This window comes from Salvia hispanica, chromosome 6, assembly GCF_023119035.1.
Source record: "Salvia hispanica cultivar TCC Black 2014 chromosome 6, UniMelb_Shisp_WGS_1.0, whole genome shotgun sequence".
Lineage (NCBI taxonomy): Eukaryota > Viridiplantae > Streptophyta > Magnoliopsida > Lamiales > Lamiaceae > Salvia > Salvia hispanica.
In genome coordinates this window covers 15,585,621-15,604,003 of record NC_062970.1, presented here as the reverse complement: position 1 = coordinate 15,604,003, position 18,383 = coordinate 15,585,621, and the positions used below count along the sequence as shown (strand labels likewise).

General features: G+C 31.4%; 1 protein-coding gene and 1 pseudogene across 2 annotated transcripts; one reads left to right on the top strand and one right to left on the bottom strand.

Annotated features, from left to right (window-relative positions):
• Positions 1-698: 698 nt before the first annotated feature.
• Positions 699-6,750, bottom strand: LOC125192684 (MADS-box protein JOINTLESS-like). 2 transcript variants are annotated; one of them, XM_048090312.1, is made up of 9 exons: positions 6,604-6,750; positions 6,084-6,269; positions 2,184-2,259; positions 1,953-2,014; positions 1,770-1,869; positions 1,575-1,616; positions 1,447-1,494; positions 1,083-1,210; positions 699-879 (listed from the first exon to the last, which is right to left on the bottom strand). In XM_048090312.1, exons 2-9 carry the CDS (start codon positions 6,263-6,265, stop codon positions 852-854), a joined length of 666 nt encoding a protein of 221 aa, XP_047946269.1. In that variant the 5' UTR covers positions 6,266-6,269; positions 6,604-6,750; the 3' UTR covers positions 699-851. The 2 variants fall into 2 exon arrangements, with proteins under 2 accessions (XP_047946269.1, XP_047946270.1); XM_048090313.1 differs by having other exon boundaries at positions 1,083-1,201; positions 6,604-6,749.
• Positions 6,751-15,136: 8,386 nt separating this feature from the next.
• Positions 15,137-18,041, top strand: LOC125192440 (annotated as a pseudogene).
• Positions 18,042-18,383: the final 342 nt, after the last annotated feature.

Here is an 18,383-nt window from a genome sequence, read left to right as displayed (position 1 = left end):
AATTGTATGATGTATATATGTAGTTTTATTTTGATGAATATTACATTGTCGCTGCCTACATAATTAATATAATTAATTAGTTATTTTTGTTTCGTGAAATATAAATATTTCTTTATTTTTATAAACTTGAATAAATGTAAAGTAAATTAATTATACGTGCATCGCACATGGGACGATACTAGTTTAGAATTAAATTCTAGATTTTGGTTTGCTTTTAATCCATGTTACGCAATTAATCTTTATTCAAAAGACATTACACAATTAAGCGGATGATTACAATAGAGCCGAGAGAAGCACAATAAAAATTATTCTTCAGGTGAGAATTCATGAGATATTTTTGTGAAAAAGTTACAGCTAAAGAGTGAGTTGATTTTGTTACCAAATCTTCAATTCAACTTTGACTTCTCAGCAAATTGAATTTACTGGTCTAGTTAGCAACAGTGTCAATCCCACTCAACTAACTTTTTCAATGGTAAAAAAATTATGAATCTACAAGTATGAATGATGTCATTTTCATAAATTGTAGTATTTGAAAAATATATATCCATAGTGATTATTAGTAGTATTATATATTTATATACACTTAAGATATAAAATTTATAGTTAATAGAATAAAGTTCAAAATTATATTGGTCCTAATCATATGCTTATAGGTCGAGAACATTATGTTGTAGATTATGTATAAACAAAGTGCAAACTCGTTGAATAATTATTTTCATAAATGTAACTAGAATCAAATCAACATTACAAAAGTAATAGTAAGAAGTTGGAAGTCAGCCAAGTTCATATAAATTAAGTAACTAAACGCAGCTCAAATTAATGAGTACACATTTTCTGGTTATATAACTATACTAACAGTCGCCGCCGGCAAAAGGTAAGCTGCATAATGAATAAGCACATCATCAGCTTAGCATTTAACAACACACACATACTCATACCACCACCATCTCTGTGTACCAAAACACACCTGATTTTGGTAAATCATGAACTTAATTGAAAAGATTTGGCAAGTAACAAATTAAAAGCCCTAATCAAATCAAACCCTAGCTAGCTAGTAGTATATTCATATATGCAAGACGTACCCCAGCTTGAGAGCAGTGTCAGAGACGCTCTTGTCGTCGTCCAGACTGCGGCCGCCAAGGCCATCAGAGTTGGTGATGGACTCAACTGAACTTCCTAGCTCCACTGTGTTTCTTGTGTTCTGCACACACTTCACTATACTCAACAACTACCATATTGTAAAGTCTCACAGACGAGATCCTCTATTCCAAACTCGTGCTTGTATTAATTAGTCCCTAATTCCATTCGTTAAATTGCCTCGATCGAAATCCATACATGGAGACAATATTTAACGATTGGAATATGAGATATATACAAACACGATTGTGCAACAAAGAATTTTGTCTATCGGAGAAAACTAAAACAAAGTAGCTATTTTTATAGTACCTCAGCTAGCTGTTTCAGCATTGCATTTTCTTCTTCCAATTGTATCTCCTGCATTCTCAAATAATTACTAGAATTCATCTATTTTTGGGATATATGAAAAAAACGTATAGGTTTAATTCGGAACATGCCCTCGTCTTCATCTTGTTGATCTCGCTCATAAGCATGTCATTCTGCAATATACGACATCACTCAGCATCATCAGCAACAATAAGCATTTGAATAACCGAATTTGGTCAAAATATGAGATTGACTAAACTTCGTGATTTAAGTAAATATTTGCCTAAAAAAGAAAATAGACAAACTAAATAGCACGAAAACTGCACCTTTTTTTTCACAACACGGCCCAATGCCGACTCAACCACTCTCTCCAGCCTGGCCAGTTCAGACATGCCGAGCCCTTGGAGCTCTTCTCCATTAAGTTGCCTACACAAAAAGGCTTTTCGATCAGTTTTCAACACGATAATAATGGAAGTACGTGATCACCGTATGTGGATACGAGTTAATACTTGAGCTCGAGAGTCAAGGACGTGAGTTCCTTGCTGGCCGCACCATTGTAGTCGCCTCCCTCCTAAAAATGTAAGAGAAAACAAAGACTTAAATTGAAAGATCTCGAATGATCAAATAATTATGTATGTTGGAAATAACTAACGGCATAGTTTAATAAGTAGAAAGGAGTGCAATAATTGAATATCCTATAATTAACTGTGTATGAACCAAAATTAAGTTTAGTTAATCACCTGATTATGGAGAATTTGCCGGAATCGGTTGCTACCCTCTGAATGCATCTTAAGCCTTTGGATGATTTGCATCATGCTTCAAAATCGACAAAGCCAATCATGAAATACCTTGCATGTTATATATACATATATAAGTAGAGAGTCCGGTTAGGATGCTAATTATCTTAGATTCTACTCCCTCTGTTCCATAGTAGTGGAGACATTTCTTTTAGGCATGCGATTTCAGAAAAATTGTGTTAAATAAGTTAAGTAAAGGAAGAATAAAGTATGAAATGAAAAAGGTAGATAGATGAAGAGAGAATAACGTAAGAGAGAGTAAAATAAGTGAGAATAAATATGTTGACTTTTACTAAAAAGGAAAATGACTTCAATACTATGGAACGCACCAATATGGTAAAATGACTCCACTAGTATGAAATAGAAGTAGTAATTGCTAACTATGTCAACGGTCTATGCTATAGATTTCAACAAAATTTAGTTAACATACAAATGCATTTATGTTGACATAGTTAGTAGTTAACAATTAACAACTGATCACGTCCCTATAAGTATATTATAATTTAATATTTGCTCAAATATCACCAATATGGTTTATACCTACAACAATATTTGACAATAAAACTTGAAAGTAGTACTCCCTCCGTTTTATAATAGTGGAAACATTTGTTTCGGCATGAAGATTAAGAAAAAAGGTGTGTAATCTATTAAATAAAAAGAGTACTGATAAAGTAGAAGAAAGGAAAAAGTAGAGAAAATAAAGTATAAGAGAGAAAAAGTAAGAGTGAGAAAATGTACTTTTTACTAAAAAGAAAATGACTTTACTATCATGGAATGCACAAGATGGAAAAATAACTCTATTATTATAAAACAGGAAGACTAGTATTATACAAGTTAGAGTGAATCGTATTCCTTAGTTCAGATTTCTCATCATATAGAAAATAATCTTCTAACACCAATCTAAAAAGGAATTAAATAATTAAAGAATAAATAGTACTCCCATATAAGAAACAAACAAGTCTAAGTCTTCAGCATAGTATATTGGTTGTGAATGACGTTCACAATAAGTAACACAGTCAGTTCTTTGCAAAAGTAAAAAGTACCCATCTCATAAGGAAACACTTCATTAACTCTAATAGTTTAATAAAACAATAGTTTAATAAAACAATCTAATTCTTACTTAAAATAAATAAGTGCATTTGGGGCGGGCCGAAACAAAGAAAAGCGCGAGTCGCATAGGATGCAGAGAGATTTCACAACCTAGATAGGTCTTGACTATTTAATCATGAAATATTGCAGTGTCAATCAGCAAGTTTCCCTTCCTTAGGAAACTAACGGTGTTGTTTAGCACTAATGGATCAAACACTAGAGATAAGTATTTTTTGGCTATTTATTGAAAAATGAGGTCTCAATGATTGTTAGTATTCCTTAATACTTGTGGACATAACATTGATCATACAATATTGGTTATGCGCTACATTATCCACAAGTTTCCCTACCTTAGGAAACTAACGGTGTTGTTTAGCACTAAATGGATCAGACAGTAGAGATGAAGTCTTTCTTAGCTATTTATTGAAAAATGAGATCTCGGTGATTGTTACTCCCTCCGTTCCTTGTTAATAGATGCATTTCTTTTCGGCACGAAATTTAAGAATAGTGTGTTAAATGGTTGGTGGAAAAAGTAAGAGAGAATAAAGTAAGAGAAATGAAGAGAGAATAAAGTAGAAGGGAGAATTACTTTCTGTCAAAAATAGAAATGACTCAATTAACTTGTAACTTCCCAAAATAGAAAAATGACTCTATTAACATAAAACAAAGAGAGTATTTCTTAATCCTTTTGGACATAACATTGATTATACAATATTGATTATGAGCTACATTATTATCTTTCTTACTTTACTCTCTCAATTTGACTATTTATTACTTTCTCTGTTCCGTCATAGTTGAGGCATTTCTTTTCGGCACGGAGTTAAGAAAAAAATGTTTAGTGTGAAATGGAGGGGAATGAAGTTAAAAGGTGAATAAAGTAAAGAGAATAAAATAAGAGAGATAATGAAATAGAAAAAGAAAAGTGAGTTAATATTACCATATAGATAAATAACTCAATTATAAAGGAACTTCCCAAAATAGAAAAATGATTCAACTATGGTTAAACGAAGGGAATATATTTTTTCATTGCCCTAAAGTAATAAGACACACTGAAAAAGAAACTAGAGAAAGTAATATTGGATAAAGTAAGTAATTAAACATGCATAAATACGTTAAATTGTATGCGTAAATTCGCAAATCAGCCATGAGGTTGAATTCCATTGGTGGCGAATTATTCACGAATTTCTTATGCAAGGAATTTACTATGCTTATTTATGCATGCGTGGTTCGTATGTACGCGTCGTTCTCAGTTAATCTCATGTTAAAATTCTTTCTATATCACGCCCTTATATATGTGTGATCACTTCTCTTTGCTCATAATTAAAAATTTTAAACTTAGTTTATTTTCATATAAATATTTTCTTGTAAATGATTATGGTTAAATTAAATATAAACCATAATATATTACTACTCCCTATGTGTTAGAAGAAACACCCTGGAACTCATTTCACTGTATATCAAGAGAAATAAAAGGTTTTATGAAATCATTAGCTCCATTTGCATCCAACACCCCTAGCCACCACTATACATTTCTAGAACGACTTAACAATTTTAGTAACCTTTGGTCATTTTTATTTGGATCATAGGTTGGTTTTGATGTAGCTTCACAGGTAAAAAACATGAAATAAACATATGAAAATAAATAAATTTCCATCCTTAGAAATTAGAACAAGTAGCCCTATAGGGGGGTGCATTAAGGTCCTAATACCTCCTTAGTGTTAAGCATCAAATAGATCATAGCCCTTGGATCCTTGGATTGGGTAATTGTGATAAACTACATTATCAGTCAAGCTACATTATTAGATTAAATTGCTACATTATTTTACTAAAATAGTATAAGTACATTATTAGATGACACGTGGCATTAATTTAACAGTTAGATCATAAGATCTAATGGACTACAAGTGTTTTGTTTTGAACAATATTTATCATATGAATATGAATACATCCCTGTCGGTGTATATAGTAAAGGTATGCCAAAAAAGTTACTAAGAACATGCACTGCTTTCATTTTGATTGGGGGAGGAAAGACATTGTTATGATAATAAGATACTAAGATACTGAAGATTGTTACATATCTTGATATACAGCAGCTGTAGTTTCATGGAATATCACACTTAAGCTGATTTTCAGATGGCAAAATATCTTGTTTTCCATCCCCATATTAGGATAAGTTACTAATGGAGTATTGAATCTAGAATAGCTAGCTCATATATAGGCATGCTTGATATCATCTTTTCACCTTGACTTATGAAAGCACTTGCCAATTGCCATACGCACAAATAATTTTCCATCATTGACTGAGACCATAGTAATGATTAATGTGAGACTTAACTACGTAAATTCATTTTCTTTAGACGAGCCTACTATACATTATGGAGTACTACTACAAAATAAGTACATTCCGTTTTCAAAAAAAGTTCCTCCTTTACTTAGAAAGGAGTATATTTTTCAAGTAAAAATTAATCACATAAAAAGCACTTCAATGATAACCTCAGACTAATTGTGAAGAGAAACATATACTCTTTATATGTAGACGACAAGAAGTCGTACGAAGATGCAGTAAATTTTTAATGGTGAAGAGTCATACATACCATAAAATCATTTAAGATGTGAGATCTAATTAATCCTCTCAAAAGTAGGATTACTATTGGAGAGGAATATAAATGATGAAAAGCAGCATCAGTAGGACTATTCAAAATGAGAACATATGATGATATATTCAAGAGAGAGAGAGAGAGAGAGAGAGAGAACCTGGAGGTGGAGTAGTCGTAGAGCCTGCCGGTGGCCGAGAAAACGATGAGAGCAATCTCAGCATCGCAGAGAGTGGCGAGTTCTTGAGCCTTCTTGAAAAGCCCTCTTCTCCTCTTGGAAAAAGTCACCTGCCTCGATGTCAAGTTATCGATCTTTTTTATCTGAATCTTTTGCCTCACCATCTCCCTACAAACCCATTGCATTTGCACTTCATCAATTTTATAATTCCATTTTCCAATATAATTCTAAACTCTAGAGAGAGAGAGAACTCCCATTGCCAGGCCGGCGTGGGGTTTGTTTTTTGATAAAACAATGCATAAAATCTTCAAGTACAATACCAAATCTGAAAGCCAGAAACCCTTCTTACCAATAACAGCAAAAAGTAATACAAATTCAGATATATTATTTAAAAATAGGGAGAGAAAGAGAAGCAACGGAATATTTCTAAATTAGCATAGAAAAAAAATGGAAACTTTGAAATTAGTTGTAGTTTGCTAATTCGGGGAAGAAATGACATCACCAGCAGAAGAGGAAGCCCAAACTGCAAAAGCCACCAACCCTAGAGAGAGAGAGAGAGGAGAGAGGGAAAAGCAAGGCAAATCTGAATATCTGATTATGAATTTTCGAAGAGCTTATAAAAGATAGATAGTGGGGTAGGGGCAGTGGGCTGGAGCTGGAACCAAACGACCATCACTTGCAAGGTCAATCATACATTTTAATTCAACTTTTATTGACATGTCTAATTTTCGAGGATCATATCGCTCTCTATTTCTTTTTATTTACATATGCACAAGGAAAAAATACACCATACGAGCAATGGATACAAATACTCCCTCCGTCCCATAATTGATCGAGCATCAATTTGTCAAATTAATGGAGTATTTAACTAAGAATAGATTGAACATCGTCATACATGAGAGTGTGTGATAATGATACTAAACAAGACTCTGAATCCATTATAGTGGTAGTATCTCGTTGTCTATTCAACTTTCTTTGACAATTGTAATTATTTGCGAGGTGTGCTAAGATCGATGGCAATTCCAGACAACTCCTTGATTACATATATCTACAACGAACATCAATCAACACTTGGTTGCGTAAAATTTAAAATAAAAAATAATTTATCAAGCCACATAAATTTTACGTTCATGAAAATCAAATTTTGAAAAACATTGTTAGTTTGATGATAAGTCCGGTAGTTATTATGTCTAACAATTCATAATATTTTAAGAATTTTAAAAAATTAGAAACTATTATGTGTAATTCAATAATCTTCTGTTACATAAAATTTTCAACAATTTGGTTATTAATTAACCTGGAAACTTTGTACTATGATATAATAACGTATATCAGTGTTTTATAATTTCGCCCAATAAATGACATGAAACATACATCATGGGTGTTTGTGAGGTCGATTAATTATTTAATTACAGATTGGGCTTTTTAAAAGTACTTCTCTCATGACTAATCTAATTTTTCTCGAAGCTAATGCTGGTATCTTTGTGTCAGTCAATCAGTGCAGTGCCTTACATTTATACTGTCTATTTTTGAATTACAGATAGCAATATGGAGTATCTGTTAGATATAAATATAACTCGAACTTCACTTATTATCTTAACATAATTTTATATATCTAATGTTTCAAAATAATTCCATATGAGTTCCCAAAATGATTTCTGAATTCTGACAATCGCAAAATGGCGAAGCACAATGTAAATTGTAGCATACGTAATGCGCATCAAATTTGCTATCGACGTTCTTAGTTTTTTTTTTTTATCTCAATATATTTGAGTGGAATTACAATTATATCCAAACGTATGTACTATCTAAATTAATAATCAAATGATTTATTGGTTTTTTAATTAAAATGAAACAAATAAAGAAATATAAACTTGGAGAGTTAATATTCCTAGATATGAAAGCCAGGTAAGAGAACCTTTTGTGATGATGCAACTACCTTTTACCATGTAAAGCAAAGTACTTGGACTAATTTGTTCTTTATAATTTGTGCACCTCTCAATTGCATCTCCTGAGTTTTGTATACGATCATAAAGTTTAATAACTATTCTAATACAAATTAATATTATTAATTAGTTTGAATATTAACTTGAAAAACTATAAAAGGAGAAATTATAGTAGTATAGTATTCTCAAAGGGGGGTTTTATTTTAGTTGGTAGTTCATTTGTCTGCAAATATATTTTACATCTACTTTCTTACTTTTGTACTACATAATAACATTTGCAGATTGCACATCCAAATCAAAAGTGGTAAAGAACTTACATTTATTTAGGTTTGCATATATAAAACAAAAGTAGTGGAGTTATATTATGAACTACAAGCGGACTGTAATAAATTATTTCGTAGTACTACATGTAGGTGTATATATGTGTAGGTTTAGGTAAGTGGTGGAGTAGTAATATATAAAATTTACTCCATTATATTTAACTATCCCAACTGATCTTTTGAGAGAGAATAACCAGGTAAATTAAATATAAAAATAATTAATTCATGCTAAAGGCAACTTTTGAAATTCAACAACTAAACAACCACTTATATGAAATGATTTCTTATCCAATAAATGTATACTTTTTGTGAAAATACATACCAATTGGAATAAGGATTTCTTCAAACAACAAATTAAAAATCTGAATCAACTATTAATGAACACGATATAAAAATTGATACAGTATAATATTAATTCGGCCACCAAACTTATACAAAACGAACATTGATTGGTTATAAAGTCAAGATTTAAAGCTATGAGAATTTAATTAGCAATTTGATGCAAGAAAAGTGAGATGGTGCATTGGATAGCAGTATGTGATGGAGGTTTGTGCCGTACGAAGAGGAGGGGCATAGGAAGCAGTCGATTATTTATAGCTGGATATGAACTTCGTACCCAACATGTTTCCCACTTCATAAATTTTATCCAGGCCACTTGCTTATTCATATCTGTACGGACTCTCCAATGCTTACTTAGTTTTAGAGGTGAGTATTCAAATTTGAGGATTGCGGGTTTCAACAACGAGGAAGATAGAATCAAATCAAAACAAAATACTCCCTCAGTTTCACTCAAGATGTCCACGTTCTTGAGTGATACGTAATTTTAGAAAGAGTTGTTAGATATAGTAAATAGGAAAAAAAAAGGAGTAGTTGAATATTGTAACGAGGAAAAAAGAGATTTTATTTTCAAATATAGAAAGTGAACATTTTGAGTGGGACAAACTTAAAAAAAATGAATATTTTAAATGAGAAAGACGGAGATGAGAGGTGATCAATTGCTAACTAATTAACAATCCAAAACTAAGACTAATTTTTTACCATTTGATTATGAGATCTAGTGGTTGATATAAGTGTATTATATTTTAAATTTAAATAATTATTAAATAAAATTAAAGGGTATTAATGTCAATCTCCTCTTATTAAAATTATCTTAAAACTTTAAATTTACGTAATTCTCTCAATTTAAATTATTTTTTTGCAAAAAATATATCAAATTAAAGATAATTTTATAAGGATTCTAACGGGATCTCAATTGCATATGTTCCGACGATGTTCAGATGATGAAATTTGATGGTTTTTATTTCAGTTTTCGTATATGTTTATGATTTAACGAAATCTCAATATAATACATATAAAATCTCAATATAATGAATGTAAAATCTCATTATAATGCATATGAAATCTCAATAAAACTGGGTTGATATTTTCGTGTAATTGTGTTGAAATACTCATGTCATTGTGTTGATATTTGTAATACACTATGTTAATATAAAAAAAATACGAAAATTATGATAAGATGATGAAGTTTGATGATTTTTATTTCAGTTTTCGTATATGTTGATGGTTTGATGAAATCTCAATATAATGCATGTAAAATCTCAATATAATGCATGTGAAATCTCAATAAAATTGGGTTGATATTTTCGTGTACTTGTGTTGAAATACTCATGTCATTGTGTTGATATTTGTAATACAATATGTTAATATAAAAAAACATGAAAATTATGATATGATAACAAAATGACGATCTTACCCTTTTGTTGATATTTTGTCTACTATTTATTAAGATTCGTAAGATTTAATCTCATCCACTCATTTTAAAATCTAAGAGTGGAAATTTGATCTTGATTTTGGATTATGATGTTATAAACAATAGAAGAGTACTACCTTTTAGCTATTACCATATTCAAATCAATTCAAGATCTATATCTTAAATGATATGAAATATATGAAAATCTAAATTCGAAAATCCAATTTTTTTAAAGTGAAATCTAAATCAAACCAAAAAATCCCAAAATCAAACTTTGTTATATTACATTCAAACAAAATATTAATTGAATTAAAGATTTTATTTAAATAGAATCATACTCCATATAGTATATATGAAATATTACTCATACTAGTATTTTATTACCTAAACCCTAAAATCCGAAATTTTAAGAAAACAAATTCGATTAGATCGAAAATTGGAAAAACCGAAAAACGAAAATTCCGAATATAATTTTATAGTATCGATTTTATTAGTAATTAGATCCAATCATTTTCCGATTCCCAATATTTTTCGTCACCTAAGAAAATGGTCAGTTTTACTTTTATACTTTAATGATCAGTTTTGTTATTATGACAAATGATAAATGCTTGGTGTTGGTGGTTGATTGAAATTAATTATTTGATTTGTGCTATGATACATATGACACAGAAAAATCTTCTAATAGTATCTACTTCCGCATTAAGGTACTCCATTGGACTCACTCGGATCCTCTACTGTGCCTCAAGGCACAGCATGAGATGCTGTGCTCAAAACGCAGAGATTTCTATATGAAACGCATATGTTTGTTTTCAATGCACTTTTTCATTCTTTTCAATAGTTTAAACATTAAATACGCATACATTGTCGTCTAATTTTAGCCTTTCATTTTATATTCTTTGGCATACTTAAAACCTTTATAAAATTCAGTTTTTTGTAATACAAGTATTTTCGTCACATTAGATTTTTATTTTATTTTATTATTTAATATCCATTTTAAATTATCACTGAATTATTTTAATTTCATTTCTAAGTATTGTAATATTATTACTGTGTGTTTGATTATTTAATACTCACTCCGTCTCATGTTACTTGCACTATTACATTTCAGTCCGTCTCGAACTACTTATATTTTTCTAGTTTAAGTTAGAATTAATGTATTTAATTAATATACTCCCTTCGTCCCATGTTACTCGCACTTTTAATTTTAGGCCGCAAATTTGGGATTGAATTTTTAGTCTAATTAAATTAGAATTTTAAGTGTAATGAGACATCACATAATAAAGGGACTCTTAACTTAATCTAACATATTAATTAAAAACATTAATTCTAACTTAAACTATAAATATTGTAAGTAGTTTGTGACGAGCTGAAATGGAAGAGTGCAAGTAACATCGGACGGAGAGAGTATTAGATTAAGTTAAGAGCCCCTTTATTAAGTTATGTCTCATTACACTTAAAATTTTAATTTAATTATACTAAAAAATCAATCTCAAATTTACGGCCTAAAATGAAAAGTACGAGTAATATGAGACGGATATCTATTTAATTCCCTAATTATAATTATCATTCGTTAAGTAAAATAATAATCAGCTAAAATAAAATAAAACAAAATAAATAATAATAATCAGCTAAAAGCTAAAATCATCAGAATATAAAATAATCAACTAAGAATGTGCATATAAAAGGTTGGATAACAGAATATGAATTGTGAAATAATTAATACTTATACGTACTACTAGTGTTTTTCAAAAACATAGAACTACAGTAAAAAGGATAGGTGTATTTAATGTTTAAAATATTGAAAAGAATGAGAAAGTGCATTGAAACCAAACATCTGCGTTTCATATAGAAACCTCTACGTTTGGAGCACAACATCTCATGTTGTGCCTTGAGGCACAACAGAGGATCCGAGTCCGTTTTATAAATGCCTGGGGTGTTTGTGGTTCATAAATTGTCTTTTTTTTTTCTGCCTCATTTTAAAATTTAAAACGATTTTATTTTATCATGCTTTGGCTTCAATTCTTTTTTTATTCATCTCACATTTAAAATTAAGCGACACTGGGTTTGTTAAATCGATACTATATCTGTCCACAAGAAAAATAGGCTTAGAAGTGAACAACATGTGTTTTGGTAGAATAGAGAGATAGAGTGAAAAATGTCTGAAGTGTTATTAGTGAAAAATGAGACCCGCATTATTGGAGAAAAACATAGTACTTATTATAAATAAATAGAGACTAATTTTGGTAGAAATTAAAAAAAAAAAAAAAACTCATAATTATTTTTTTGGTAGTTTTATTTGGAACATCATAGGTTGTGACTTGTGGTTGTGACCTTAATTACATTTACCTTGAAATCACACAATAGTTTACAACGGACAGTTTCATTTTTTAAAAAATTAATCCAATTAATGATGATGTATGTTGATAATTTTTCGCACTATTATATACTATCAAATAGTACTATAGAATAAAAGATAAAACATATTTCATATAATAAGTTTTAAAATTGGCCGACTTCCTAAGAAATTACTTATAAAATTACCCACAAGAGGAAATTGGCCAAAAGTTATTTGGCTTTTGTAACAATTTTTGGCTATAACTTTAGGATGCACCACATAAATACTACTAATACCGCAACAATACCCTACCGAGTGTGTTAGGTATTGTAAGAGAGAGACATAGAGATTGGTCTATTACGACAATTCAAGATTAATCTATTAATAGAAATCCTTGAACTTTGCAAGTGTGTATTCTCTTCTATTTTCAGACATTTGACCTTCAATCTCATAAGTTTCCCATGACTTTCCACTTTCTACAAGCATCAAATGCATCAGATTTATTCTTAAAAAAAATAAATTTATATATTTTGAATGGAATCATGGATGAAGGTCGTGTAATACTCAGAGCTTCCTAGGAACTTTATAGGGGTTGCCGTGTTGAACCCCCTTAGATTACTACGAACCAACTTCAACTTCTATGTCTTTAAGTTTCTGTCTCTTCTCGATAAATTTACCATATTCTCTATTTCCTGAACACATAATCTTCACATAAGCTAACTTCAACAGTTTTTCACGTCGAACAATATATCTCTTGAACATATTATTTTCATCATCTTCTTGCTCATGTGGCCAAGACGATAATATTACAAAACATGCATTATTTGTTTCTCATGCAAGCTCAATGCAATAATTTGAGTTAGTTGTGGTGTACAACATATCCTCATTCTTATCTAGACATACTATCATAGTTCCCTTAGTGATTTTTCAATTGTTTCTCTTTTCTCACAATATCCAAGGTCTCGTCATTAGCATGATGTACCTTCCCAAAATCGGGATAAACATACTTTTCTACTATTTCGGTCTCTTAAAAATGGAAACTATTTTTATTTTGGGTTGTCCCTTAAAAATAGAAACCTTCTAAACTTCCTATTTTAGGAGGTTGACATCACTTCCACTACATTTATCTTCCTCTATCTTACTTTACTAATTCTTCTCTCTTACTTTACCAATTATGCATTGAAAACCATACTATTTTAAAAGTTTCTATTTTTCAAGAACATAAGTAGTATTATGCTCACATTGTTGCATGAATGAAACGACACTCTAGATTCAACACCCATGATTTCACAGGACTACTCACACTCAAGACTAGCGTCTCACTATCATCAGACACGGTAGAATTTGTTATCTTCTTCTCTTTTTGATCCTTAAACTTATACTCCCTTTTATTCCACTCTAAGTGGAACATTTCTAATTCGACATGAAATTTTATGTAGTGTTGTTTTGTAGGTAAAGTATAGAGAAGTAAGTAAAAGAGAGGAAAAAAGTAGAGACAATGATGTTTCTATATTTAGAAATGTGTTATTTAGAGTGAGATATCCTAAAAAGGAAAATTTGTCACTTAGAGTGGTACGGAATGAGTATTTCTTTGATGCCTCATATTGATTCTTATAGTGTCTAAACTCCTCACAATTCCAACATTTAACTTGACCATATCCTTTTTAGACCATATACTTTTTAGATTGGTTCATTCATCTGAAATTTGATTCTTATAGTGTCAAAAAAAAATACTCTCTCCGTCCTATAAAAGTGACAGAATGAGACTATTGTTTGTGGACGAAGAGCGTATAAGACTTTTATGCAAGTATTATTCCAGATAATTCTATTTTATTAGAAATGAAATTGTAATGGTAATTGAAATTGAAACTGAAATTAAAACTAAAATTGAAAATAAAATTTTTGAGTTTTTATTTCCAAAAAGGTAGACTTAGGGCTAACAATTTTTGATCTGACACGATAATCCGACACGAATCCGCACGAAGTTAACCCGACATGAACACGCATGTTTAGGATTTGGTCCTTATAAGGTCGACCCAATAAGAACCCGGAAATTTTGGGTGGATCAGGTTGGGTTATCCGTTAAGAAAAAAAATAATTATTTTTATTAATTAAAATAATATATTAAATTTTAATTTTAATTATTTTTATTAATTAAAAAATATTATAATTTTAATTTTATTAGTAAAATATGATTAATACTATTATTAATTATTTTTTATAATAAAAAAATATTACTGCATTCTTAAATTTTATTAAAAAATAATTATTTTAATTATTTTAACTTTGATTAGTTAGATTTAATTTTAATATACTTTAATTTTATTATTTGGATTTAAAAAATATTTAAATTAATTATTTTAATTTTGTAATATCTTACTTTATCGTGTAATATCAAATTTTAATTATATAATATCATATGTCGGTCGTTATCGTATAACGCTTATATTGTTTAGTAACTTACTATCATTAAAAGATGACTGATATTTTTTTGGATGACACGAAATCTGCACGAATCAGACACGAATCTGTTTGGGTTGAATCCGATAAGAACACGAGATTTCGGATTGGATTGGGACTCGATAAGGTTGGGTCGATATTGAGTTGACCCAATAGGAACCCAATCAACACGATTTGCCAGTCCCAGTTAGACTTACCTTGCGGCGATGGACTACTGCTTCTGTGCTTTACTGAAATTAACCTCGTGTGTGTTATTGTTCTTGCACACATTGTTCTCTCCGCGAGAACATGTGTCCATTCTGATCAACCTATATTTATCTACTTTAATGATCTGTTTCCCTTTCGGTTATGTTTATACACATTCTTTATCTTCCACGAATTAACGAAGAAAGCCCTTTCAAATTGAGCAGTGAGAGAGGGTGGTGCAGAGATCTGCAATGGCCAAGGCGCTTTTCCAATCCTCGTCTCTTGCTTGCTCCTCTTCTATGGATATCTCCAACAATTCATCTAAAGCATCTCATGTAGGAGTATAAATTATTGCTTATTTGTAGAGCATGTGTTCGATTGTACAATCCAATTTCTTGAAATTGATGCACTGCTTAATTGTTTTGTTTTGTGTGGAAGATATTTGGTTCCCAGTTGAGATCTCTGGAAATTGAGCAGACCCAATTGAGATTCTTGGGTTCTTCTAAGTAAGTGCCCCAAAGTTTGAATCTTTATTTTGTAATTATCTTGAGATTATTGGATGCACCTTCCTTGTGCTTGTGCTCTGCATAAGTTCATTTCAGGCAACTGCAATCGTTATTATGTTGTGAGATTGTCTTATTCGTCGATAAAATGTCTAGAATCAACAATCATAGTAGCAGCATAACTAGTCAGTCTATCTCGTTGTTGGTTTGCTCTGAAACTCTGCTTTATATCAACAGCTTTAAATTCTTATGTATCTAGACATTTAGGTGTGACTATGTGTTGCTAGAAATCGAGTTTGCTAATGATTGTTATAGAGGTCAGAAAATTGGTTAGTTAAAGTGAAGTCCCTGCGAATTTGCATAGCACTTGCTTTGATTCTTTACCTGAAATTAGGGTTGTGTTGTTGGTCCTTGGATTGCCTGCGTCACAATGAGATAAAAACAATGAAGCAATTAGTAATAGTTCTGAATCTCAGATTCTTGCACTTTGAGGCTCTGATCATATTGTTTGATGATGGTTTATAGGACCTACTTACTTTATAATATTAAAGATTAAAGCCTTCCATGCAACACTCAGAGGTTGATCCAAAGAGATAAGCATGTTAGATTCTGATTTAATTTATGTGCGTCTTGGTAAATTGGATGTTATACTAATGTCATATTTTCTGTGTTGTATGACTTCCCTTATTGGATAACAGAAGAAACTCCACTGTGAGATTGAAGGCCTTAATGGAGTCCCTGGGCCTAGTTCAGGATACTGTCGAGAGCAGGCCGAAAGTCACAAGGGTGAGCAAGGAAGTGTCAGATCCTTTCAAGGAGTTGAAACACAGATTTCTTAGTTTCAAAAAGGATAAATACTTGTAAGAATTGTGTGACCATTTTCTCTGTTAAATGTAATGTAAAATAGGAGTTTCATTTGTTCTTATGCTTGTTCCATCATTTCAGGAGCAACTTAGAACACTACAAAGGGCTGGCTGAGGCCCAGGCGCCAAAGGTACTTCCTTTTGATACTTTGTAGCATTTTGAATGTTTCAAACGTTATTATGGCCAGAATATGATGTATTGAAGGACAGTTCATGGTGATTGCTTGTGCGGATTCACGAGTGTGACCCTCGAGTATCCTTGGTTTCCAACCAGGAGAAGCATTTGTGGTCCGGAATGTGGCAAACTTGGTACCACCACATGAGGTATGTAAAGTATACCCTTTTGAGTTCGTAGCACTTGAAACTAAGAAGCATGAGTGACGATTTGGAAGATTTCATTTCATTATGCAGAATGGACCTACAGAAACAAATGCTGCCCTTGAATTTGCCATCAATTCTCTTGAAGTAAGTTAATATCTGCTTAAATCATGCCTTCCTTCCTTTTGTAGTTATTGAATGGATGTGGTGCTTGTATACACGTTGTCTGCAATGGTAAATCTTTTTCTACAACCCATTTACGCACAAAGTTTCGATGACATGAAATATAAACTAGTGATATTTAGATATAATGACACTGAAAGTTAATAAGCCACCTGAGGTTTTATATTGTCAATGGTCCAGATATAGCCTTGATCAGGTGATCTCTTTCTGTTTTTTCCTTCTTAGTAAGGCGAGAGGGATCTTGTAAAGCTGTATATTCTCATTCACTTGTCAATTGGACTGCAAAACATCGAACTATATGCATATGTATGTATATTTCTTCAGGTCGAAAATGTACTAGTTGTTGGTCACAGCTGTTGTGGAGGGATTAAAGCATTGATGAGCTTGCAAGATGAAGTAATTACAAGGTTGTTCTGTTAATTGATTTACTTTCACTGATATGCATGCAATCCATCTGGCATCTGTTTTTTATTTCTCACAACTTCACGTACGCTGTCCAGTAGCTTCATCAGAAACTGGGTGGTTGTCGGAAAGCCTGCCAGGTTGCAAGCGAATGCTGCTGCTTCAGACCTCAGCTTTGATCAGCAATGCAGGCACTGTGAGAAGGTTTGCTTCGATCCTCTTGCTTGCTTATTAGCTTTATTTGGTTTGCAAGTTGCATTTGCTTTTTGTATGTTGATAACCATAGATGAGGAACAGGAAAGCTGTGATATTAGTATTGTTGTATTTTATCCAGGAATCAATTAACCGGTCGTTGATGAACTTACTGACTTATCCATGGATCGAAGAACGGGTGATAAGGGGGAAGCTTTCGATCCATGGTGGTTACTATGACTTCACCGACTGTACATTTGAGAAGTGGACACTCGACTACAAGGGTAGCACCATGGTATCCGAGAGCTCATGCTCTATAAAAAACCGAGAATTCTGGGCCTGAATTTCTCTTATAGGTTGTCTTGGTTGTACTGCTTAGTACACTTATATTCAAAATTGTGTGGGTGTGTGTGTGTATGGTATAAATAATTAGAACAACTCTGTCCTTTAAAATTCTTATGTTAATCATTTAATTTGTTATACTTTGAAGCAGCAACTTAGAGTAGATTTTTAGCTGTGAATTCTTGTAGTAGTATATATTCATTTTTCCTTATTTGTTTTGTTTTTAAGAATGTGAATTTTGTCCCTTATTTGTACATTCAATTTAGTTTGTGTATTTATCGGCTATTAACCCTAAATTAAAGACGAACACCATACGAAAGACGAACTACAAAGTGCAATTACCCGGTTGAACTTTTAGAAGAAGCTTATTTTGACCTGATTAAAACTTTTGAGTAAAATATACCATGACAAAACATTACAATTTCTTTGTGTTCATTTTTGTCGCTCTATCAATCCATGCGACGTCGCCTGGGAATCGTCGT

What these genes read in the sequence shown, in the direction of transcription:
- LOC125192684 (XM_048090312.1), bottom strand. Translation starts at nt 6,265, where the DNA reads ATGGTGAGGCAAAAGATTCAGATAAAAAAGATCGATAACTTGACATCG. An exon ending in TACGACTACTCCACCTCCAG is followed by an intron (nt 2,260 to 6,083) that starts GTTCTCTCTCTC and finishes TCGATTTTGAAG; the next exon opens with CATGATGCAAATCATCCAAA. An exon ending in TCAACAAGATGAAGACGAGG is followed by an intron (nt 1,495 to 1,574) that starts GCATGTTCCGAA and finishes TTGAGAATGCAG; the next exon opens with GAGATACAATTGGAAGAAGA.